The sequence below is a fragment of the Agelaius phoeniceus genome, chromosome 3, assembly GCF_051311805.1.
Source record: "Agelaius phoeniceus isolate bAgePho1 chromosome 3, bAgePho1.hap1, whole genome shotgun sequence".
Classification (NCBI taxonomy): domain Eukaryota; kingdom Metazoa; phylum Chordata; class Aves; order Passeriformes; family Icteridae; genus Agelaius; species Agelaius phoeniceus.
This window is the reverse complement of record NC_135267.1, coordinates 58536936-58559657: the sequence shown is the minus strand read 5'-3', so window position 1 is coordinate 58559657 and position 22722 is coordinate 58536936. Positions and strand designations below refer to the sequence as shown.

Below are 22722 nucleotides of genomic sequence, written 5' to 3'. Positions count from 1 at the left end.
CCGGGGAGCTGGGGCGGCTCCGCCGGCGGGGCGGTACCGGCCCCGCGCTCGGCGCTTCCGCCTGAGCCGTCAGCCGGCGGCGGGCGGAATTCCCGCGGCCGCTTCCGCGGGAAGCGCCGCCCCTCGCGCATGGCGGCGCCCGGGTGTCCCTGAGCGGAGGCAGGGGTGTGCCACCGCCCGGGGCTGTGGCGGCTCCGGCTCCCCATGGCGCTGAGCAGCCGCCTGCTGCTGGCGGCCGCCGGGCTCCGTGCAGCGGGTAAGCCCAGGGCTCGCCGTGCCGGCCTTTCCCGGCGGCAGCTCCGCGACCCCCGCGCTCCCGGGGCCATCCGGCGGCCGGGTGTCTTGGTGCTCCTGTGTCAAGGATGAAGGGTTTATACCTTGTTCTTTGGTAACGCCGCCTCTGATTTCTTGTGTACTTCGCTTTCAGTGTTTTGTAAAGCTTTGGACCTAGTCACGCGTGAGTTTGTATCTTATATACGAGTTTAGAAACGGCGTTAGTATACTTGCAGTTCACCTCATAGATTGGGGAAACAGGTTGAGGTCTTGTCGTTCATCTGTTAAGTGCTTAAAAAATAAAAGCAAGATGATTCTGCCCTGCTGACTTCTGTAAGCTGTGTCATTATGTACTGTATCCGTTCTACTGGCTGCACTGCATGTTTTTTTAATCTTTGGTGTTTTTTATCTGCGTTCTCCCCCAAGGTGTTCGTTTTGCATCAACTACAGCTAGACTCAAAACTGAGACTGAAGTGGACACAAGTGAAAATGAGATTGTTGCCCCAAACTTCACTAACAGAAATCCTCGGAACTTGGAGCAGATGGCCCTGGCTAGGAAGGAGCGTGGCTGGAAGACCACATGGCCAAAGCGTGAGTTCTGGCACAGGTGAGTCAGGAAGTTACTACCAGAAATGAAGACTCCAAAAGAAAAAAACAAACAAACAAACCCAAACAAAAACAACAAAACAAACCCCAGAAACTTACATACAAAACATGTTTTTTGGGTTGCTCTATTAGTGTGTCTTTATCAGTAGGCATCCTCTGTGTTCAGAGAGGAGTGAACTAGTAGTATGTGAAAGCATATGTAGTCAAGATTTTTCCATCTATTGTTAAGGCAATGGTAATGTTGCTTAAGCAACAGCTTTTTAACTCTGCGTTCTCTCACTCCTGTGCTTACCATGCTTCATGGTTTTATTTGAGACACCATAATAGTCTGTTTAGGGTTGTTTTAAATGTGTGGGTTTTGTTTTAATTTACTTGTCCTCTGGAAAATAAGTTCATTTTAAGCTGGCATTTCAAAGTCTTTATTTTGTGGGAGAACCCCATCCAGTTTGTTCATACCAGGAAAGCCAATACTATCGCAGTGCAATAAGAAATAGTTGCTCCTAATAAATATTCTACTGTTATGTGTGGATGCTTATGAGGTACTTTCTGACCACTTGCAGATCTCAACAAGTTGCTGTGTCAGATCTCAACACCTGCTGTGTCAGCTCAAGCTTTTAAGGGACTGCATAGTGACCGCAAAGTTCCATTTCTGTTGGAGCAGTTCTCCTCATATATATCTGTTCCACACCGAACAGGTGTACAGTGCTTGGTTTGGAGTGGGTACTGCTCAGAGGCAACATAGGACTGTGGCCCTGAGGAGCTGATGAGAAGTTGCTCTTGGAATTTCACTCTTCTGAGCTAGCAATAGGAGTTGTGTGAGTTGACACAGGCAGGCAGCTGGAACGACCACAAAATTATGGCTGAAATGCAAAGAGTACATTTAATTTCATTACCTTGCTAATTAAAGGATCCCAAAGCAACACCCAGGCAGAGACAGGCAGGAATGCAGGCACTGTTAGGCCTAGTCTGTGCAGGTGGTGAGCCTGCTGTTGGCACCCATTTATTAGGGGCATTTAGGTTTCCCATCATGCTATGGTCTCCCCTGTGCTTTTTATGATCACTGAGCTTTGATGGTCTGTCTGTCAAAAGAGGGAGCTCAAGCATGTCCATGAGAGAGCCTCCAAGGCTCTTTGAACACCTGTGTTATCTCTATACAGAGATTCTACTTCTCAAAACAGTCAGAGGATAAACAGCAGTAGCCATAATATGTGGGGTTTCCCACAATGTTATTCTCCAGGACTTGGCATTCCCAGCTGCAAGGTCACTTGAGAGAATCCTCCTTGATATTCTTCCACTTTTAACCCTTTCCTCCCAACATGATTGCTGTTTTGTGTCTTACTGAGCACAACTCGTAATATAATGTAATATATTAATACACTCAATTTTATTTCATAAAGGAAGTAATTTAAGCATTTGACCCTGTTCTCTGGAAAAGACATTATAATCCTCTTTTATTTCTTTCCTGCCCTCAGATTACGGCTAGAGCGGACGCAGCATTACGTAGAAGCCTTTGTCGAGCGCTCCAACGGGGATGTTGTGGTATCTGCCTCTACCCGAGAGTGGGCCATAAAGAGACACTTGTACAGTCCCAAGGGAGTAGCCGCATGCAGAAACCTTGGCCGTGTCGTGGCACAGCGCTGTTTGGAAGCAGGAATCAACTTTGTGAACTTTAAAGCCATTATCCCCTGGGAACACCGTTGTGACTCGGCAAGTACCCATCTACTTATTCCTTTGGCCCTTCTTTCCTTTTTAGGCATTAATTTTACTTCCCTTTAATTTACTTATGTAGCTTGACAGTCCCTCCTTGCAACACTCAGAAGGGCTTTGACAAGCTGCAGTTCCTGATATTATGCTTCCATGAGGCTGTTAACCTCTGCCCCTCCATATAACATGTTCCCACTGATATTTAAGTCCTGCTGGCTTTCTTTTGTATTTATTTGTGTCTGTCTTTTAAACAAGATCCAGGAATTTGAGAAAGCTGTGAAGGAGGGTGGTGTTGTTCTTCATGAACCAAGAAGAATCTACCGGTAAAATGGAGATTGTTGGGAAGACTTTCTGAGGAACAAGGATCACTTCTTTAGGTTTGTGTACTGGCATAGGGAAGGTCCAGAGCTGGAAAAAGTTGGAATGTGTCATCTTATAATAAAATATTTTCAAATGGATAGGAGTGTGTCATATTCTTTATTCTAAAATGATCAACACCTTTAATGCTAGAATCAACTTACCATAGTTCAACTTGACAAAATTTATTAATAATTCAATGGTTTAGAAATATTTTTATTTTTAATATTTGATTTTGTTTGTTCCAGCCTGAACTCTGGAAATGCTTTGATATTTGATCCCTGTATACTGCCAGTCTAACCTAGCAAAGTGTAGTAGACATTACACTAATGTTTAGAACTGTGATAAAGTGATAAAGATGTGCAAAGTCTTAGTGAAAATATTAAACTCCCCCCAACTCATCTTTGCACCTTTCTTGCAATCCTGAGACTCTTCTAACTGCTTAACCACATGGATAGGTCTACAAGGGAAGCTGCAGAAATTTGTGCTATATAAGAAGCCCCATTCTCCCTTTGTGTGTCTGTCCGCTGCTTCGCACAGGCTGGTGCTTTCAGCGTTTCTGCCTGATGGCTCGGCAGAGCTCCCAACTACGACCAGGCTGTGAAATCCCCACAGAAACTCTGTTGGAACCCTCTGACAGGCAAGTTCAGGGAGGCCAGCCTGGGCAGTGCCACTCCTGTGCCTGTGTCCCGGTGCTGTGCCTGCTGCCTTGTGTGTGCGTGCTCTGGGGCAGGAGAAGGGAATGCCAGGGGTCTGTGCCGGGATTCAGCAGCATGCGGGGTGAGCCCGGCCCGCTTCTGGCATTTTTATTTAATCCTCAGACATAATGAAAAACAACCACTGTTTTACTAGATTTTTACCGAGTTGTCGGTTCATAATAATAGCAACTCTCAGATAGTGACGGCCCCTGAGCGATCTGTATTTCCGGCAGGCGCGCAGTGGGAGCTGCCCCTGCGCTCCCTGTGAGCGGGGGCTGTGCCTGGAGAGGCTTCACAGCCTCTCCAATTTCCAGCCTAAACCTCCCAGTCCTTCGTTCCCAGCGCTCGGGTCACGCTGGAGGCTCCCGCGGCGCTGCCTTTCCCGTCCCTTGGCGCGGATCGGGCCCGCCCCCCGGGGCAGCGTTGGGCACGCAGGCGCGCCGGCCGGGCCGGGCAGCGGGAGGGCGGCGATGGAGGTGGGCGCCGAGGGCTTTGCCCAGCGCCTGCCGCGCCTCCGGCGCCGCATCCTCCGCGCCGCATTCGTGGGTGAGCGTCGGGGGCGTCTCGTCTGGCCCCCAGTGCTGCCCTCGGCCCCCCAGGGCCCCTGCCCGACGTGGGGACCTGGGCACTGAGGGGTATAGCAGCCGATAATGGCGCTGCTGCGCCCACAACAGCGAGCACTGAGGCGCGGGGATTCAAACGGGAAAGGGAACCCCAAGCGCGGTGCTGGCCTCGGCTCGGCCGGCTGGGGGCCAGGGGTGTTGGGGTTCGGGGTGTGGGCACGAACACAGCACAGGGTGAGGCAGGCCCCTCCTGAGGGGCGTGGGGGAGGTGTCCCTGCCTCATCCTGCCTCAGGAATGAGGCAGCTGGAGGTGTGAGCCCCACAGCTTTTTCTCTTGAGCCTGCTTCCTGTGGTTTGACAAAGGTTACGGTGAAGAGAAGTGTGAGAGACCCCCGTCCTGGTGGTGCGTCGAATTCAGATTTTCTTGTGTTCTTTCCACTTCAACAGCCCTTGATATGGAGTTTACTGGTTTGCATTCAACTTCCCTACAAAACAACGAGCCCAGGTAAAGCTCTTGGACTTGAAATGTGAGGGAGACTTGTTGCTCTAGCCCTGTGAGAACAACCTGTACATAGCAGCCCTTCTTGTGTCCCCTCTCCCCAATTCTGGTTTTGTTCCCAGCCTGTTTGACTCCCCTGCGGAGCGGTACGTGAAGGCCAGGGAGAGTGTTCAGCGCTTCACCCTGGTTCAGCTCGGTAAGTGCTGCTCTGACACGGAAAGTGATCTCCCGCGGTCGTACAGGTAACTGGCCTTTTGCTAACAGGAGCGTCCTGCAGGTGCCTCTGGCATTAATTCACTCATTCCAGAGATGTTTGCTTGTTGGGTCCCCCCCCCCCTCACCCCCGAAGTTTAACACTATCAGCTTTTTAATAAATAAAGTCAGGTGGGCTATATTGTTTTTACAGGTCTAAAGTTGACCATATTTAAAGGTCACAGTTAAAAATACGAGGCTTTTAAATCAGAGGATGCAAGCAAGAAGCGTATGATGGCAGCTCCTGTTCAAAGCTGTGTCATTCGATACAGTGCACTATGAGGAAAATAAAGGCTGCTATTTCTGTTATTCCTAAAATAACAAATCAGCATGAGAAAGGGCCTGTGGAGGAGAGCTATTGGCAGTTAAGAACCAGTAAGGAGTCATGAAGCAAGCTTGAAAACAGTTTGAAATATTGTTGAAAGTCTTGGGGTATGTAAGATCTTCATGTGCCTTTTAGGGATTAACAGAAGAAAAAAAAAAACAACTGAGAACCCATGTTTCAGTCCTCTGTGGTGCCCAGCTTGTTCCAAACACTATTGTAGTGTAGTTGGTCGCACAGACTCATCTGTGTATGCACAGTCAGGGATTCATCACCACCTCACCTCTTGCCATTGCTCAGTCTGTTTGTTGTTTAATTCAGATTTGACTCATTTTCCCACATAGCAGTGAAAGCTTGTCCTGTTCAGCTCTCAGGAATCCAGGGAGTGGCCTGGCAGTTGCTGCTAGGATTGGCACAGTGACATTCCTGAATGGAAAGCATGTATTTCTTGAGGGGCTCCCCACATCCCTCATCTCATTTGCAGGCTGTCAGTAGACATCCAGCTAAACGCTGCCATCTCAACAGAGGTTTCTTTCTTGCAGGGCTGGCAATATTCTCAAAAGAAAATTCAAACAAGTAAGTCAAAAAGCAGTTTTCTGTTACAATGAGGATAGCGCAGTAAAAATTTTAAACATAATTCCCTTTGGGCAGAGTTATTGTAATTATCTTCTAGAGATATTTTTCTTTTCATTTTAGGTATGTGGTGCATTCATATAACTTTTTTCTCTTTCCCTCAACACTGGGAATAAAGGATGTTGAATTCACCCTCTCTGCATCTAGTATTCAGTTCCTGTCTCATTATGGCTTTGACTACAACAAGGTATGTAATCTCTGCCAGAAGTGCAGAACAGAGGAAATCTCTGCAACTGCAGAAGAAATCAGATTAGTATCCCAAAATGTTAATGTTTCTGGGGTAAATAGCATCTTCCTAAAGTATGAATGCATCATGCAGTTCCTTACCAACAGGGGTAGTGAGTGCTGTTTTTTCTGAACTAATGTAAGGGCAATAACCACATCGTTGTCCACATCAGACAGATTCTCCTGCCTCAAAAAAAAACCCAGAACCTTATATTTGGTGAGTTATGGATTTGCTAAACAAACCCTGGTGGGTGTCTTTACTATCCATGAAGGTGCAGAAGTATCAGTTTACCAGCATCTTATATATTGCCACAATTCCCATAAAATTCAGACTCTGTTATCCCATAAGAGTACTGTTTTGCAATTCTGGGCAGGAACCATCTGACTTCTTGACTCTTGGAAGCATCTTATTAAAGGAAAAGTAAAAGAAGAGCAAAAAAGCTGATTACAGTTGACAAATATCCTTTTCTTTCCTCCATACCTGTTGGATTGCCTACAGTTTGTTTGTCCTGACTAATCTGCTAATTCTCTAATGTGCTGTGAGGAAATCCAGGGGAATGTAACCAACCTGGCATTTTCTCTCCCCTCAGTTCCTCAAAGATGGAATCCCATACATGAATGAAGTACAGGAGAAGATCCTTAGGCAGCACCTCTTAGCAGGTACCTGGAAAGTCCGCAGGTGAGCACTTCTCCTCAGTACTGTGCTCATGGCTCAGCTTCACTCAGATCACTTTTTGTAGGAATACTGAAACCTGTTGGGCTGAACAGCTCGCTGCCAGCTGTTCCAGCATGCCATGGTGTCTGAAGGAGAATTGAGATCTCAGGATATTATGTGGAGAATTGGGTGCACATTGGGAAATGAAGCTTTTGCATTCCTACAGCAAGGCACAAGGCTTCACCTGTGAAGAGCATTTCTCACATTGCCTCTTTTCCCTCATCCAGCACCAGTAATGCAGACAGGGATGTCCTGAAGAAAGCTATTGATGAAGTGACCACTTGGATAGCTGCAGCAAAGGAAGAGGATACTATGATTCTGCAGGATCTGAGTGGTATGAAACAGTGCCTCTCTTAAGTGCCTGTGGGCTCTGAGTGGCTTCATCATTTCTTGTGAACCTCTGGGGCTATAGCTGTCCTTTCTTCTGTTAAATTGCTCTATTGAGAGGGAAAGCACCAGTGCCTATCCTGCCTTTACAACTCTTTTCCCCAGTTTATACTTCACCTCCTGTCAGGAGTTCATCTCTGGCCTCTTCTACTCTGCTCTCTTGGGCTGGTGGGTCTTTCTGAAGCAGATATGGATGTCTGGACGTTTGGAGCATGCTTTGTTGTAATTAGCTTCCATTTTGTTGTTCTTCTGAGCAGCAGCTGGAGAATTAGTAGTTACTCTGAATCAGGATAACATTTTACATGCTTTAAATCCTGGGTGATTTGGGTTTTTTTTATTTTCTTCCCCTCCTTTCAGAGTTGAGTCCCTCTCGTTGGAGCAACAGGGAGCCCCATAGAGACACCTTTATGAAAGTGGGAATAAACAGGTCACTTACCCCTGTGTTAGGTTTTGGGAGCACTATAGCAGAGCTGAGGAACTTCTGTGCTGACTTGAAGAACAGGGAATATTTGCAGGGAATAATTTGTAGGTTTACTCACAGAGCCCAAAACTTCATCTTCTAGGTCAGGGAGTGTAATATAGAAAAGGTTAGGAAGAACAGAGTATTCAAGGCTTTGTGTGTTGAGTTTTTTGCAGAGTATGCAATAGGAGGGGTGGAAACTGTGCTGTGATTTTTATCTGCTTTTTCAGCTAGATATAAGACTGATATTTTAATAGAGTCTGGCACTGGTGAACACCTGTGATAAGAAAGACATTTATTTAAGTAAGCAAGAAGACTGATTCAGGTGTCTCTTTTAATGCTGTTCAGAAGAGTACTGGGTTAGTTCCTTGTCAGCTGTGGGGAAAAATGCATTGGTACCCTTTGTGTGATTGGCTTCTGGGTCTGTTGCTCTGAAACTGAAACTGTCCCAAACCAGAGAGTGTCTTTTTCAGAGTAGTAGCCTTCCTCCCTCTTCAGTTAGTTTTTTCCTTTCCTCCGTGTCCTTACAAAAGCTCATTTGCCTGAAATTTTCACTGCAAATGTGATTTTTGGGGTTTTTTTTGTGTTTTGTTTATTTCTGTGGGTTTGTGGTTGTTGTTGTTTTCTTGTTGTTTATTTCTGTGGGTTTGTGGTTGTTGCTGTTTTCTTGTTGTTGTTTTCTTTCCTATGTGTATGTGTGTGCCTATGTTTTTTGTTTGTTTTGTTTTCTTTCAGTCATTGTGTGTGGTAATGTACCAGGATCATATGTTGAGTAATATTTTCTATATGTTGGGGGAGAGACATGTCAGTCTGTCTGCCTAGAGGAATGGTGTATTTTCCTTAATGGGCTTCTCTGCACCTCTGAAGCTTATACTGCCTTTATTTGTGTGTGTCATAGGCTATCATGTGATTGAAGTTCAGCTGGTTCTGAGGCAGGCTCTTGAAAATGTTTGGACAGAGCCTCTTGGAGACAAGAAGGTGAGATGGAAATGTGGACCTTTTGAAAAGAGAATTTCTCTCTGGGCAGATAGGACTGGCATTCTTGCAGGGACTCTGAAATGTTTTTTGCACTTTTAATGATAGGGTCAAGGAGCAGAAGAAGACAATGACAAAGGAAATGTAGATTGTGGGATCCTAAGAAAAGGGATACAGAAAACTGAGTAACTGGTTTCTATTTGTCCTGTAACCCCAAAATCCTTTTAAATGGAAGTACTTGTCCTTGGAGCACTTCTGGAGGCACCGTCTCTGTGTCTTCAGACTTTATTAAGTCCCTCCTTCAATACTTCCATAGGAATATACAGTTTTAGCATTTTCTGTGGTTTTCCTTTGCTGACTCCTGCCATGAAGCTGCCTTGAAGACTTTTACTCTGTGATTTGCTGTTTTGCTATTCCCTACTGGTATTTTACATTCAGTAATATTTTCTGTAGTAAAACTATGGTTGTAGACTTCTCAAAGTATGGGTATGATATCAGTCAGTTGCTTAGAATTAGCTTACAGGAATCTTTTTTTTTTTTGCATTAGTCCTGCTTTGGTCTGATAACAAATGCCTCCAGAATGTCAGATTTACTCAGCCTTCTCATCTGAAGAATTGCCTTTGGTGACTCTGCTTGTATGATTGCTGTTTGTTTCTGGGATTTTGCTACTATGAACTTACCATATCAACTTACATATGAACTTACCATCAAGTTAAATTGAATTAGGTTAATTTGTGCTCAGAAAAGCCCTTTGGTAGGAATTGTCCTCTTGAGTAGAGAAGCACAATTAAGACTCACTTTGAGCAGGCCTGTTTAGTTACTGGAGCACTGATCTCCGTATAGAAGTGAGACAGTCCCAAGGTCCCAGGTGATGCAGTTTTTCAGTCCTTCAGTGCCTTGAAGCTGAACTTGACCTCAGCATTACTGATCCCCAGTAAGCAATGTACATACAACTAACATGGGAGGCTGAGATACTCAGTGACTGTTCTTTTCAGGTAATGGTGAAAAAAGTGAGTCCAGAGCATCGTCAGCTTCTGGAGAACTCTTCTTATGACCACTGTCAGAAAAAGCTCATTCTCCTGTCTGCCCGGGGCTTCACCAACCTCTTCCAAATACTTGTTAAAGTCAAGAAGGTAAAATGCCTTAACCCTGCTCTCATTTTTCATCTCTTTTTAATTTTGCTGTGTTAAATGCAATATTAAAACCCTAGTGTTACAGTTTGAGTCACCATCAAAGAACGATGAGCAGATTATTGCCTTTTGGGCAAGCTGTGCTTTCCAGCATGCGTCACACCAATTTATTGGACCATGTGGACCATTGGTCTGACTTTGTGTGGAAATTCTTACGTTCTGTATGCAGCTTATCAGATGGATTTCAGCTTTAGAGGACTATGGGTGATGTGCAGCAAAGACCATCCCTGCCCTTGCAAGTAAGCATATAAATCTGATGGCTGGAACCTTGTTCAGCTGAAGCCTGAATCCATTTAGCTCCACTGAAAATAGAATGCTGCTGAGACAATAGGTTCTCAGAGGGTCCACAAGCCTGATTTCTTGAAGGCAGTAGTTCTCCAGTGAGCCTTGCTGCCCGAATGACTCCTGTGTGAGTGTATGTGGATGTTGTCTGCTGGATGAAAGGGTTACAGCTGTTGAGTGTGCCTGTGTTTACCTCTGAGCTCTCTTCAGAAATGTGCTCCAATGGGCTGTTATGTTTATATTCCTCCTGTAGCCCCTGGTGGGACACAACATGCTTATGGACCTTATGCACCTTCACGACAAGTTCTACAGGCCCCTCCCAGGTACTGCCGTGCGTAGCTGCTGTCCTGGGCTGCTGCCTTTGCACTGGGGGTGGAACAGGAGGTGCAGTGGCAGTTTGCCACCACAGACACCTGCAGGGCTTAGCCAGCAGCTGGGCTGGTTGCCTCTTCTGAGTTCTAAATCCTGAAGAGAGCATCATTGCCTGCTGTCACTTCTCTTTCCTATTACTTTGTGGTTGCATGGGATTTTCCTCAGTTTCCTGATGCCTTTCTCCACATGTGCTTTGCTTTCAGAAAGCTATGAGGAGTTTAAAAGGAACATTCACAACCTGTTTCCTGTCATCATAGACACCAAGACTGTAACAAAATCTGTGCAGAAGGTGAGATGCACAGGTTTTTTTGTTTGACATTTTAACTTGTGTTTCACCCAAGAGAGAGGATATCTTTCCTCAGTGCCCTGTGATAACAGAACTGCAAACAGTTCTCAGTGTTGCCTTGGGAAGTTCTAATTTTAGATCTCATTTAACAAATTGGCAATGTAAGTAATTGAACTCACCATAAGGTTTGTCATGGTTGGTTTTCTAATACATTCTTCTTTTATAGAAATGTCGATTTCCTCGAGTATCTAATCTTGTGGAGGCATATGCAGTTTTGTGCAGGTAAGTGGTGGCCAGTAGAGCTTTCAGCAATCCCTGTGTCTTCTTTGGAAAGATATTTCACAGTCAGCCACATCCCATGTTCATACTTTCCCTCCTCTCAAATGCTTTCAGTTGGATCCTTGTCTTTCTAAATTTAAGAGCAAAGGATTTGCACATCTTTCTTATAAAGGAATTGTGTAATAAATTATTTGTTCTGAGTCACTTCTCTCATTGAATTGCCCTTATTTCATTGGTCACAAATTTGGTTTGCATACAAGCTGTACACTCAGCTTGAGAATTATGTTGCTTATGCCATGTTCTGAAATGAGTAAGATGCAGTTCTTGGTGAAAATACATCCTAATTTCAAATGCCTGTCCTAAGAGAGGGCTGCACTGAGCCCAAAGCAGTAACTAAAGACAATGTTCAGATGGAGCACATGAGTAGATGATGTACCTCATGAGCATAGTCATGATGTGGTAGGAGACTTACTTCACACTTCTTTTGTGAATTAATTTTTTTGCATGTCAATTTTGCTAAAGAAAGGAAAATTTTGCCTGTTTCCCGTTACCCCCTAGTCCCAAGAAGGAGATGCAAAAATAATATTTTTTTAAAAACAGTACTGGGATTCTGAGAGTTTGTTTATTAGCAATTTCAGACTGCATATTCTGCTTGATTGTTCATTGTTTTATTTCAGTAATTTCAGGGATATCTGTTTAACCTCCAGGGTTCCCCATTCAAATAGAACCATCTAGTAAACCTCTTTCCCTGCAGTTTTAATTCTGCTCACTTTTTTGTTTTTTATGCAATTAGAACAAATTTGCTGCTTATAAGTTTTGAGTGAGGTAAGAGACTAAGAAAGGATTTAGGAGTTAGTTTTCAGGAAGAAAACTGATATTTTGAAAATACTTGAGTAGATATTACTCAAGTAAGTATTTCAGCCTTTTCCTGGAGGCCTACCAAAGTTCATTTTAAAGTCTCCAGTAGCTTTTTTCTGAAATGAAGCTACAGGTCACTAGAGAACAGTAACTTTTCTCTAACATACTGAGAAAAGACAAAAATATCACACATCCACTTGTCTTCAGCAGCAACCTGAATCCCAAAGGTCCACCGTGCCCTGTTACAGCTCTTGCAAGTGGCTGCTCAAGATACGGTATGTTCTTAAGCAAATCTTCAGAGTAAGGAAGATCAAAAGAGGTTTGTTGCACTCTCTGGGGGACCACATACAAAGGATGAAGGAATGCCAGTGGGTCTGCTGAATTTGCCCAGAGCTGCTGATACAGATTTTTGTTCAGACCCAGAGCCTGGACTCCCAAGTTCTGCATGTCCCTGGTAGCTGCTGAGGGAAATGCAGGGCAGGTTTGCCTCATGCTGCTGGTACAGACAGCATTTACACTGTGTTGGGCTGAACTGAACCTGACTTGGACTGTGAAGTCAGGAGCCCTTGGAAGGGGCAAGGGGAGGTGGGGAACAGCTGTCTTAGAAGGGAAGGTAGAAGGAACTAATGGCAAAGTAGCCGAAGCTTGGTGGCTGGTCCAGGATCATGGTGTGATACTGGCTGTGAGGCAGATGTTTCCTGGCTTCTCCTGGCAGCATCGTGTCCTGCAGCAGAGGGCCTCCTGTGTTTGAAATGGTTCCCATACCACCAATAACACAGACAACACAGTTTGGCTTAGACTTTCATAAAAGTTAAATTTTTTCAATGTGCATCTTGCTAAGCTTTTCAGGCATTCATGTAACTGCTGCTTCTTTTTCGATGTTTTAAAATGCTTGTTAGAAGCACAGCCTTTTTACTGAGAGTCAAGTTTTCAGGGTGAGGAAGGAAACAGAGTTGAGGGGAGGGGGAAAAGAACCTTCAGAATAGCAGATCTCATGAATTAGGATTCTGCAGCGTAGTAGTTTTCACAGCATGCTAGATTTGTTTACTTCTTCCTGATTTTGTTGGACACTTACAGGTGAGAAGAAATTTCCTCATGAGGCAGGCTATGATGCATTTCTCTGTGGTTCAGGTAAAATGCTTCTTAAAAACTCCTTCAGAGCTCGTGTTGGGATTTGGCAATCTTTTCTTCTCTCTAGATCTATTTGATTCTAAGAAATATTTGTTTATATACTGTCTGTTGCTCTTAGTAACTTAGCTGCACTTCAATGCATTTTTGCTTTCTATGTATTCAGCTGTGTTTCTCTAGCTTTCTTCTAATGCCACCTCATTATTCCTTTCTCTAGTTCTTCTGATGTCAGCTCATTTGCTTCTGTGCAGATCCACAGAGTGAGTAATGTTTAAGTGTTGTAATGCTGAAAATTGCATTACAAGGGATGTTTTTCCTATGGAAAACAGTCTTCTGTTTGCTCTGTCTGACTTTTTGTTTCTCAGACTGGTCTTCCTTTTGGACAAAAGAAAGTGTTATTGGAAATGTCATGTCCTAATTTGATTTTTATTTTATAAATCTGAAAGTAGTATTTATGTCAAAGTTTTATGTCAAAGCTGACATTTTAAAAATGAAATCAGGGGCCATGTGATGGCTCAGAGGTTGGGAAATGACATTGTGACTTCTTTGTTCTAGAACAAGCTCTCTCAAGTTCAGTTCACTTGGGTAAGGGTCAAATAATTTTCCATTAGTTTCCATTTTTGAAATCTGTGTGAATCAGTGCCTTCAGTTAAGTTCCCTTCCCTTTTCTTGCAGCTTTTTGACTTCTGTAGGAAGATACTAAGATCTGAAATATCTATTCTGTCACTAGTTGAAGAGCTTGGACTGTGTAGCAGTGCAGTACTGGAGAAACAAAACTTTGTTCTCTTTTGTTTTCTGATTTAGTGGTGCAGTGGAGGCTGAGCCTTCTTTCTCGCAGTACCTCGCCGTGTTGGCTGAGCACGTGAACAAAGTGAATTTCATCCGAGGTGGTGTTTCAAGCATTGTGCGTATGAATTGCAGGTCTGTGACCTGTTTGTGGGGTGCATAGGTTAGCAGCCTGCTTGACAGCTTCCTTTGAGGAGAGGAATCCACTGGTGCTGGGGCCCACCTTGGCAGAAATTGTCATTGTACAAGTGATGCAGTCGACCTTTTGAAATGGCCAATGAGTTGAATTTCTGCTTTGCACTATATTTATGTTGTTATTCTGTAAGATGGCATTAGCCAGTTTACATTACTCTTTCTCAGGTAGTTTCTCCATGGTAGTCGTGACAATTTGCTTTTATGACAATATTTAGGTGAATCTTGGGGCAAAACAAAATTAATTTTACACAAACAGCAATATTACACAACCTGTCATTTATTTGTCATGTTCTGCATATTTTATTATTATATTAATAGTGGCTCTATAGTATTTCCAAATTCAGGTATGTCTCAATACTGTACATGTTCCAGAATTTTTCTGGGGAAGATTCTCCTTGCCGCCATCCCCCTGCCTTGGTTGTTCATGTCCGAGGCTGGCCAGGGCTGACCGAGGGACAGATTTACCAAGAGTTTAAGGCTCGTTGTCGCTTTGATGTCAGACGGCTTTCAAAGAACCAGTTCATTCTGCTCTCCAATAAATACAAGCAGTAAGTGATCAGAAAGTCTTAACTTTCAGTGTCCTCTCTTCCTCCGACCCAGGCCTTTGTCCCACCCTCTCTCTGCTGTGACAGCTCTTGGATAGAAATTGCTGCCCTGAGCTGTGGGGTGCTGTAAGCGGCCTGCGGGCTGAGCTCAAGCCATGCTTTCATTGCAGGGTCAGGCACGTCCTGCGGGATTACAGGCACCACCCTCACCTGCAGGTCTCCGTCTATCGCCACTGGAGGCACTCGCCGAGCGTGAACTGCCTGCTGCAGTGAGTTGCGGGGGCGGGGGAAGCATTCCTTTCAGGTCCGAGGCCCTGGCACAGCAGCAGCCTGCCTCGTGTTTGCAGTGTCCTCCTGCCAGCCCTCGGAGGAGCAGGGGACTCGGGAGCAGGTGCTGGGTGGCTGCTCGTGAGCTTTCAGCCCTGGGCTACTGGACTTTAGTCTTGCTCTTGGTTAACCCAGGAATGTTTCCCCGAGGATAGCACAAAACTATGGATGTGCTGTCACAGCAGGGAGGTTGTAATCTTACTGAGCTGCTGTAGCACCACCTCTAATAAGCTTGGTGAGAGGGAGGCAGAATCAGCTGTGGGATGGATGTGGGTTTTTTTCTGCAGCTGAGTTGAAAGCTTGGCAGTGGGAGAGAATTCCAGATTCAAAGTGCACTCCTCTTGTGAGATGGTGACAGTGATGCTCATGAAGGGTGAATTTCTGCCTTGACATGGTTTGAAAAAGAATCTAAGCTCTTAATAAACAAAAAATTAAGCCATACATATAAGTAGCCTAACAGCATTTTATTATTCTTGTCTCTTAGAATCTCTGGTATTGTGGCGCTGTGGTCTCTCTTGGCCTTTGTGCTTGGAGGAGCTCGCAGCTGTTGACTCTAAAGGACTACTGTAGAGATGAGATGTGAGGAACACTGATCTTATTTCTTGTGTTTGTCCATTTTGTTTTCTTTCATTCAATAAAATGAGGAAAAAAAAGAACAGGAAAAAACTCAAAAAATTAATACTGTTTGAATTGTTTTCTTGGAAATCTGTTTTTTAAAGGGGGTGTGTTGCTTTGCAATTTGTGGTATTTTGTAATCTGCTCAAAGCATCATCTCCTCCTGAAGGGGGAGATGATTGTTTCAATGCCTAATTTTCTTTGGTCCTGTGTAGGTTCTTCACAGCTATTCATACTGTCAGTTTGTTCCCTGTGCCGGTGCTTGCTGCATAAAACACATTTCTGATAAAGTTCAGGGAGTTCTGAAATAAAAGATGCTATTTTTAGCTTCAGTTGTAAAGCAGGGGAAATGTCATTGTTTACCAAATGAAAACGGGCAGAGTTGATGGAGAAACCACTCTTGGGGTTCATGACAGATTCTGGGGAATAGTAAATAATTTGCAGTGCTGTCAGTGCAGTATCAATGCACTGGTATTTTCAGTGGCAGTGTAGCTGAGGTTTGACACAGATAAGTGGAATTTATCAGGTTCCAGTTTGTGGAGTATACAGAGGTCAGGTGAGTCAGCACACATTTCTGTTTGCTTCTAGTGCTCAGCATGTGAGCAGTCTTTTGTCCAAAGAAGCATGAGACATGCTTTGTGGATCAGTTTCTCTTGATAGAGCTGGAGTATTTGTCAATCCAGGGAATTTGGTATTCAGAGATTTTTTTTTTTATTAATCTCCTCTTAAAAAGAACCTGTTGATCCAGGGTTTCCATATAATGGTTCTTAGATGTCATTAGTCAGACTTAATTGGATGGGGCCCATGCTCACCTAATAGGCAGAATGTGCCTTAATTGACTGTGAGGTGGGAGCTGCTGCAGCGGACCTGAAGGCAGCAGCACAGCCCTGCGGTGTGCCTGAGGATCACGTGCTCTCTGCTGCTCTTGAGGGGAGGAGGGCTGCACATCTTCACATGTGGCTCTTGAGTTCTGCACAGCTGTGGTTTACAGCTCTTGTGTCACAAACAAGACAAGTAATGGACTTCTTGATGACCTTTTTTATAACCCTTTAGTGGTGGGGTTCTCTGTCACAGTGTTCCTTCAAGTACCAGTGTGTCTCCCTGTTTATTCTGTAATGTTAGTTTGTCTTCCAGCATCATTAGACACCCCCCTTGTGTCAAGGAGAGCACAGGCTCTTTGTGTTGTGTAGGTTTAGGAAGATTTCCACTGGCTGTTACATACAGTAGCATGTGTTTTCACATAAAAACACTCTTCTTGGGAAACATAATACCCTTATTCTCTGAGGTCTGGATTCAACTAGCTGTTTAAATGTGGGGAGACAAAGCCTCACTTGCATCTGATCTTTACAGTCTGGGCCTCATGAAGATACAGATGCTGTTACCTGTGAGAAGCCCAGGAGTTTCTAAGAGAGCATGCACTTTGAAGGAACCAAGAAACTGTGCTCTCTTTAAATTTTGTTCCTCCCATATTCTTCTCAGAGTGGCATACAGACACATAATGACTCAGTTCCCTGCAGTGCTGTTCTCTCTCTTGGCTCACCTCTAGAGAAGCACACTTTCCCGTGGACAAAAGTAGAGATCCTCTCACCCTTTTTGGAGAAATAGCCCATGGGTCTGACCATGTGTTTTCCATTTCTAAGAGACAGACACAGTTCATGTAGCAACGTGGTGTAGTGAATCAAGAGACTTGATTTTCCTGCTTTAGAGCTGGGAGAAGCGACAATTGCTGTAGAACTACTAGATATTCCTAGTATAAATCAGTTAAGTTTACATGCAGAGTAAAAATATGAAGAGATCAGAGTGAGTTAAGTCTGTTTTGATCTTCCAAGGGAAGACTTCACAGAAACAAGTTGCCTTCTCTGGTAATCAAGGGTACTGCGCTGCTTGGAGCCTATTGAAGGGCTCATTGTGATGTACTGGCTTCCACTTCCAATGAAATGTGTTAGCTGGGGGCTAGTCAAATAAATCAGAGCAGAGACATTTTGCTGCTCTGGGAACAGAGCAGCAAGTTTTTCTGAGCTCATGTTGATCAAGACAAAAACTTCCTGAATATGTCAATCTGGCCATTCCAACCTCAGCCGCTGCTTTTGCTCCATACTAGGGAATTCTTACTAATTGAACTTGGAAGTATCCAAAGTTTTTCAGGTTATACCTGTTCTTGCCTGTCTCCTGCAAGAAGGAGATAATTTAGACAGTAGGAGATAATTTAGATTCTTGTGAGGCCAATTCATGGTGGTGCAACCTGTGACTCTGGCCCTGAGGAGATGCATGTCAGAGCTTCTGAGTTGTTCTGAGGGCTGGCAGTTCAGACAATCAAACCTGTCTCCCTTAGACAGTGGTAAAACCACAGCAGAGTCCCTAGCAGCAGCTACAGCCCACCTGCCTCTTAGCTCTGTGAGAAAATTATGCTTCAGCTGCAAGGCTTGAAAGGATAATTCCAACCCTCAATGAAAAAAATGTTACAATTCAAGTTGTGAAGGTGTATGCTAAAAATATAGCCCTGCAAATGGAACACTGCAGATCAGAATATATTTATTTACAAGAACAATTTGATTTTTGATACACTGACTTTTTTTGATGTGTTCAAGTTTAAATATGTGAGTTTTGATATAACATCTCCACTCAAATGAGAAGGCATGGAAAAGGCAGACCTATCTCTAAATATTCCTCTGTTCATGCTGCAGCTCATGGCTTCAGTGGTAATAGGCCAGATTCCCACTGGCACTGGAGGAGAGGAGAGCAGGATTTACCTCTCTGAAAAGATACTTTTTCCATATAGAAGAAAACTTTTTATAGTTCTGTGGTTTTAAATGGTGTGAACCAACAGTTCTTCTTCACAGTTTGTTTTCATTCAAAAGACATCATAGCAGAAAACCTTGGAACAGTGAGGTTGCAGATGTCTTGCTGGATGAATGAAGTGCAACAGCCTGGTGCCAAGTGCCAGCAGTGCTCAGCCCCTTGGTGGGAGGTTCCCTCAAGCCAGAACAGCTTTGGCTGTGCTGCAGCACCACACCTGGGTCAGAACTTCGTGTGCTGATGAAGAGACTGACAGAGTTTCCATATGCCTTAGACATGGAAAAACCCTGCTGTGCAACTGCTCTGTTAACACATTTTTGTGGTGTTCTTTTATGTGCAGCAGCAATAAAACTTTTATTTTCTGGTTTTTAATCTCTCTTTTTCCCATGGCTTTCCCAACAGCCCCTCTCCACTGGTTGCTGTAGTTATAGGAGTGCCTTTGGGCTTCCCTTCTGGGAAGGATCTTGGCACAGTCCCATCTCTGAGGGGTACCTGGGCTGGGGTTGCTCCCTTTTAACCACAGATACAGTATGCAAATATGTTCCCACCTGACATTCAGACCCCTGCCCTGCACCTTGGGCAGGGGAATGAGACTCATATCCTCAGAGAAAGTGGATTCAAATCCCATCAGCATCCTAACAAGCAGTTGAATAGTTGCATCCTCTTGAATTTTCTCCCCAGCCAAATGAGCATATAAACAGATGTTTCACCAAAGGTAAGATGGAGATGGGACTCCTGCACCACTTCCTCCCCATGCAGGACAGCTAAAGACCCCTTCCAGACACAGGAGAGATTGGCACTCATTCTCCTGTTTCTGGAGATGGCTGTGTTTATCTATTGACCTTCCATGGTCAAGCTTTAAAAGAAGATGGCAGCAGCAAGTGTGTTGGCAAAGAACCTCATTAAAATATCTGTGGGATGGAAATCTGTGAAAGGTAATAGCCACTGTGCAGGGGAAACACATGGTGCCCTGGCAGAAACACATCCAGTCAAAAAGGAAAATAAAAAAGACTGCTATTTAAAACTTAAAGACAGCTTATTAAACAAAAGGTGCACACAAATTAAGGAAATCCCAAAGTACTTCTAAGTTTGGACCTGGTCCACCCATGAACACTCCTGGAGTTTACCTGGGTTTATAAGCAGTGGAAGATAATCTGCAATCCTCATTTTGAATCTTGAAGTAATACAAACTATTTTACAGGCCTGGCCCCATAAAACTTGGCACTAGTGTTTGGACAGATCTGTAACATGTTCTGACCTTGCTTGAAAAGGTGCTGCTAGAAATTCCTGCTTTGCCTCCAGCTTTTGTTTAACAGAGGTACAGCTGTCTTTATTTCTCACCACTTAACAAGATGCCTGCTTACAAGTGCAGCCAGCCTAACCAAAACAGGCAGTCATTCACTCACTCTGGAACTCATCTGTCCTGTGCATGAAACATGCACAACTGACTCTGCCATTCCTACACAAGTGTGAGGATTTGCAAACCCACAGGCTCCCACAGCTGCCTGCAGTGCTCAAAATTTGCCCCCTCCCCTGGGATGCAGGACAGAAGCAGCTTGATGCAATTGTTCCACAGGGCCACTGGGTCATGGGAAGCAGTGCCACAGGAGACATGCTGGGCTCCTGGGCCTCCCTTGGGGTCCCACAGCCTCCAGAAGCTGGGCAGTCTCCAGGGGATGGACTGGGTCTGGCTGCCCAGTGAGGGTGTCTGGGGGCTCTCTGCAGCCAGAGGCACCCCTGTGAGGGGGGATGCTCTTGCTCCATGGCTTGCATTGATAAATGTCCTAAATTCACCTTAACACAAGAGTACTGCATGGTGATGGGGGAACAGAACTGCAACCAGAGCTCTTCCCAATTCTACAGGCATCTGTCTCCATCTTTAGACTCCCAAGTGGTTGCACAGTCTGGCTGGCACCTCTGATTCTACATCTGCTCCTTACTGAACTTTCCCTCCTTTACTTGCATGCTTCCAGTGGTGTCACTGCTGAAGGAGGAGGAGCAAATAGCGTCTGTCTGTGGCTGCTGGCTCACGGTGGGCTCAAATCGAGCAGGAGGCAGGGCTGTGGCTTCACAAAGCACCACCCCATCCCCTTGCTGTGGGCAGTTCCTGAGGAAGATGTGCTTGCCTGTCTCATATTTCTATGAGTATTTGTGCTAGAGCAGTGGCCATGAAGTCCTGACACACAGGCCAGGATCAGCAGCCTCATTGCTGCTGGGACAGGAGGACCCCAACACTGAGACTGGCTCAACTGCTCAGAGCATGGTACTGATAACACAGAGCCCATGGGTTCAGTCCCTGTACGGGATATCTGCTTGAGAGTGGAACTCGATGATCCTTGTGGGCTCCTTCCAACTCAGAATATTCTGTGAATCTGTGAACCCTGGTCCCCCCACTTCTTGCACTTTTTGGCCCCCACCACATCCCTGGAACAGCAAGCGCAGGAAAGAGATGGGCTTGCTCCTCAGCAAGGAAGAAGGACTGGGAGAAAAAGTTGGATTTGGAGAGAACGGGCAGGAATAGGTGGCTGGGAGCTGGAGGTGATGTGAAAGGCTTTGCTAACGATGATCTGCAGGGAGAAAATAGTCAGTCAGGGAGAAAACAGGGAGAAAAGATCTCCAGTCTTTAGACTGGAGATTTTGGCACTTCAGCTGCACATGAGTTTCTCCTTGCTGAAGGTTACCACTTCTCTCAGGGTTTTGCACATTCACCCTCTAATCTGCCACATTCACCACAAATCCCACCAGAGATGGAGCAATGGATGTGGATGTGTGGACCTGCCAACCTACAGGAAGGGTCAGTGTTTCTTTCCTGCTATTCTCCTCCTACAGCTCTGAAGTTGGGAAATGAATGCAGCTTCCTCTGTAAGTATGGATTTCCCCTGACACCAACAGTTTTTCCAGTGTAGGGATAGTGCTGGCTCTGTGTCTCATTGTCAGGCAGGTGTCCCAGGAAGCTGAATACATCCAAGGTTGCCCTAGTCTGCCCCTAGCCTGTCACAGGTGCAGGAACCAGCCTGGACTGGTGCCAGTGCCCTCTGTGCTGGAGCTGGGTTCTCTGCCCCTTTTAGTCTGCTCAGCTGGCTTGTTCAGCTGGGGCAGAGACAGGGGGGAAATTTCCCTTGAATCACTCTGGCAAGGACCCTGTGTGATTTTAATAGTCTAGCCAGGGGCAGGGTGCCTACCTGGTAGGGTGGATTAAACATTCCTTCCTTCACTCCTTATTCCTGCAATACCCAAGCATCAGCTTCCTGTTCTGTAGCCACTTGTGCTTCATTTTTTTGAGATGTGAAATGCTATATCTTATTTAAGTTTAAAAGATTTAGTGGGTTTTGGTGTTTTTCCAAGAAATCCCAAATTCATTGACAAATGGAGTTTTCACCACAAAAAAATGGGACTATTTTTTAAAACAAAAAAAAGTGAAGTTTAACTTTTTTCCCCTCAAAAACTTATTTCCCTTACCAATGGCAAAATGCTTGGTTGTGTCACGCTGCAAATCTGACACCGCCTCCTGCCACTGGTATCACCTCCCCCTCAAATCCACTTGTGCTGAAGACTATGACTCTTCTTGGGTAATACCATGTAGCAATTTGCTGTCTTTGTAGTCTTCAAAAATCTGAAAAACTCATCCATCTGCAGAGCGCATCCCTTCAAGAGGGTGTAACTAAACCTCTGCGTTTCCAACCCATCCTGGCTCTGTTTCTGTTCTCACCTTGCTCCCCATGTCCCATTCATTAAGGCTTTCTGCAGGGCTCTCTGAATGGTTTCTCCAATTCTCATCTTCTTTCGTGCCCTGACAGAGAAGGAGGCTGGGGGTTTTGCACTGCTGGTGATGCTGAATGAAGCAGAAATGTACAGGAGCCTGAGTGGCAGCAATGCAGGAAGCCTTTGTTTTACAGCGGTTGTGAGTCTGACAGCACGGCAAAGATGAGGAATGTCACGGTACTGACCACTATGCTAAGGTCAAGCCTTATTTGGAGGCCACTTTTAGACAGTGATGAACAAGATCAAACTGGAGAGAACTATGAGTGAGTTAAAAATTAGGTTATTAATTACTGAAGATACTGATTGCATCATTGCTCCCAGAGCCCTTAGCAAACAGTTTGAGAGACCTTAATTTCTTGAAATCCTCCATCCCACTGAAACCAAAGTAATGTAAGATGCTTCTCCTCTTTTGAGGCATTTGATAAAGACCCAGGAAATATAACCACGTTGGCAAATACCTGAATTACAAAGTGCTTCATTAGCTACTAGGTACTTAACATGGAAACCAATCTGATGAAATCATAACTACCATCAAAGAAAAAATCAACATCTGGATAAGGTCTTCTTTATCTAACTGAACAGTTCGTGATTTTTTAGAGAACACAAAGTAATTTATCAGTGGTCTGTGTTTC

General features: G+C 44.8%; 2 protein-coding genes across 4 annotated transcripts; both read left to right on the top strand.

The window, feature by feature from the left end:
• The first annotated feature begins 69 nt into the window (after window positions 1-69).
• On the top strand, window positions 70-3041 carry MRPL18 (mitochondrial ribosomal protein L18). Its single transcript, XM_054629770.2, has 4 exons — window positions 70-256; window positions 700-880; window positions 2352-2586; window positions 2839-3041. Exons 1-4 carry the CDS (start codon window positions 205-207, stop codon window positions 2908-2910), a joined length of 540 nt encoding a protein of 179 aa, XP_054485745.1. The 5' UTR covers window positions 70-204; the 3' UTR covers window positions 2911-3041.
• Window positions 3042-3934: 893 nt separating this feature from the next.
• Window positions 3935-18694, top strand: PNLDC1 (PARN like ribonuclease domain containing exonuclease 1). 3 transcript variants are annotated; one of them, XM_077175357.1, is made up of 19 exons: window positions 3935-4184; window positions 4649-4706; window positions 4823-4896; window positions 5817-5850; window positions 5971-6094; window positions 6723-6811; window positions 7075-7181; window positions 8593-8672; window positions 9665-9802; window positions 10395-10464; window positions 10717-10802; window positions 11026-11081; window positions 12147-12211; window positions 13014-13067; window positions 13282-13324; window positions 13869-13968; window positions 14418-14593; window positions 14761-14859; window positions 15402-18694. In XM_077175357.1, exons 1-19 carry the CDS (start codon window positions 4109-4111, stop codon window positions 15466-15468), a joined length of 1596 nt encoding a protein of 531 aa, XP_077031472.1. In that variant the 5' UTR covers window positions 3935-4108; the 3' UTR covers window positions 15469-18694. The 3 variants fall into 3 exon arrangements, 2 of the variants coding, with proteins under 2 accessions (XP_077031472.1, XP_054485902.2); XM_054629927.2 differs by having other exon boundaries at window positions 12144-12211; XR_013181373.1 differs by lacking the exon at window positions 15402-18694 and having other exon boundaries at window positions 12144-12211; window positions 13869-13985.
• The last annotated feature ends 4028 nt before the right edge of the window (window positions 18695-22722 follow it).

Coding starts and splice junctions, on each gene's coding strand:
- PNLDC1 (XM_054629927.2), top strand. CDS start 4,109: ATGGAGGTGGGCGCCGAGGGCTTTGCCCAGCGCCTGCCGCGCCTCCGG. Junction 6,095..6,722: donor ATGGCTTTGACTACAACAAG/GTATGTAATCTC, acceptor CTCTCCCCTCAG/TTCCTCAAAGATGGAATCCC. Junction 10,465..10,716: donor GTTCTACAGGCCCCTCCCAG/GTACTGCCGTGC, acceptor CTTTGCTTTCAG/AAAGCTATGAGGAGTTTAAA.
- MRPL18 (XM_054629770.2), top strand. CDS start 205: ATGGCGCTGAGCAGCCGCCTGCTGCTGGCGGCCGCCGGGCTCCGTGCA. Junction 881..2,351: donor AAGCGTGAGTTCTGGCACAG/GTGAGTCAGGAA, acceptor TCCTGCCCTCAG/ATTACGGCTAGAGCGGACGC. Junction 2,587..2,838: donor GGGAACACCGTTGTGACTCG/GCAAGTACCCAT, acceptor CTTTTAAACAAG/ATCCAGGAATTTGAGAAAGC.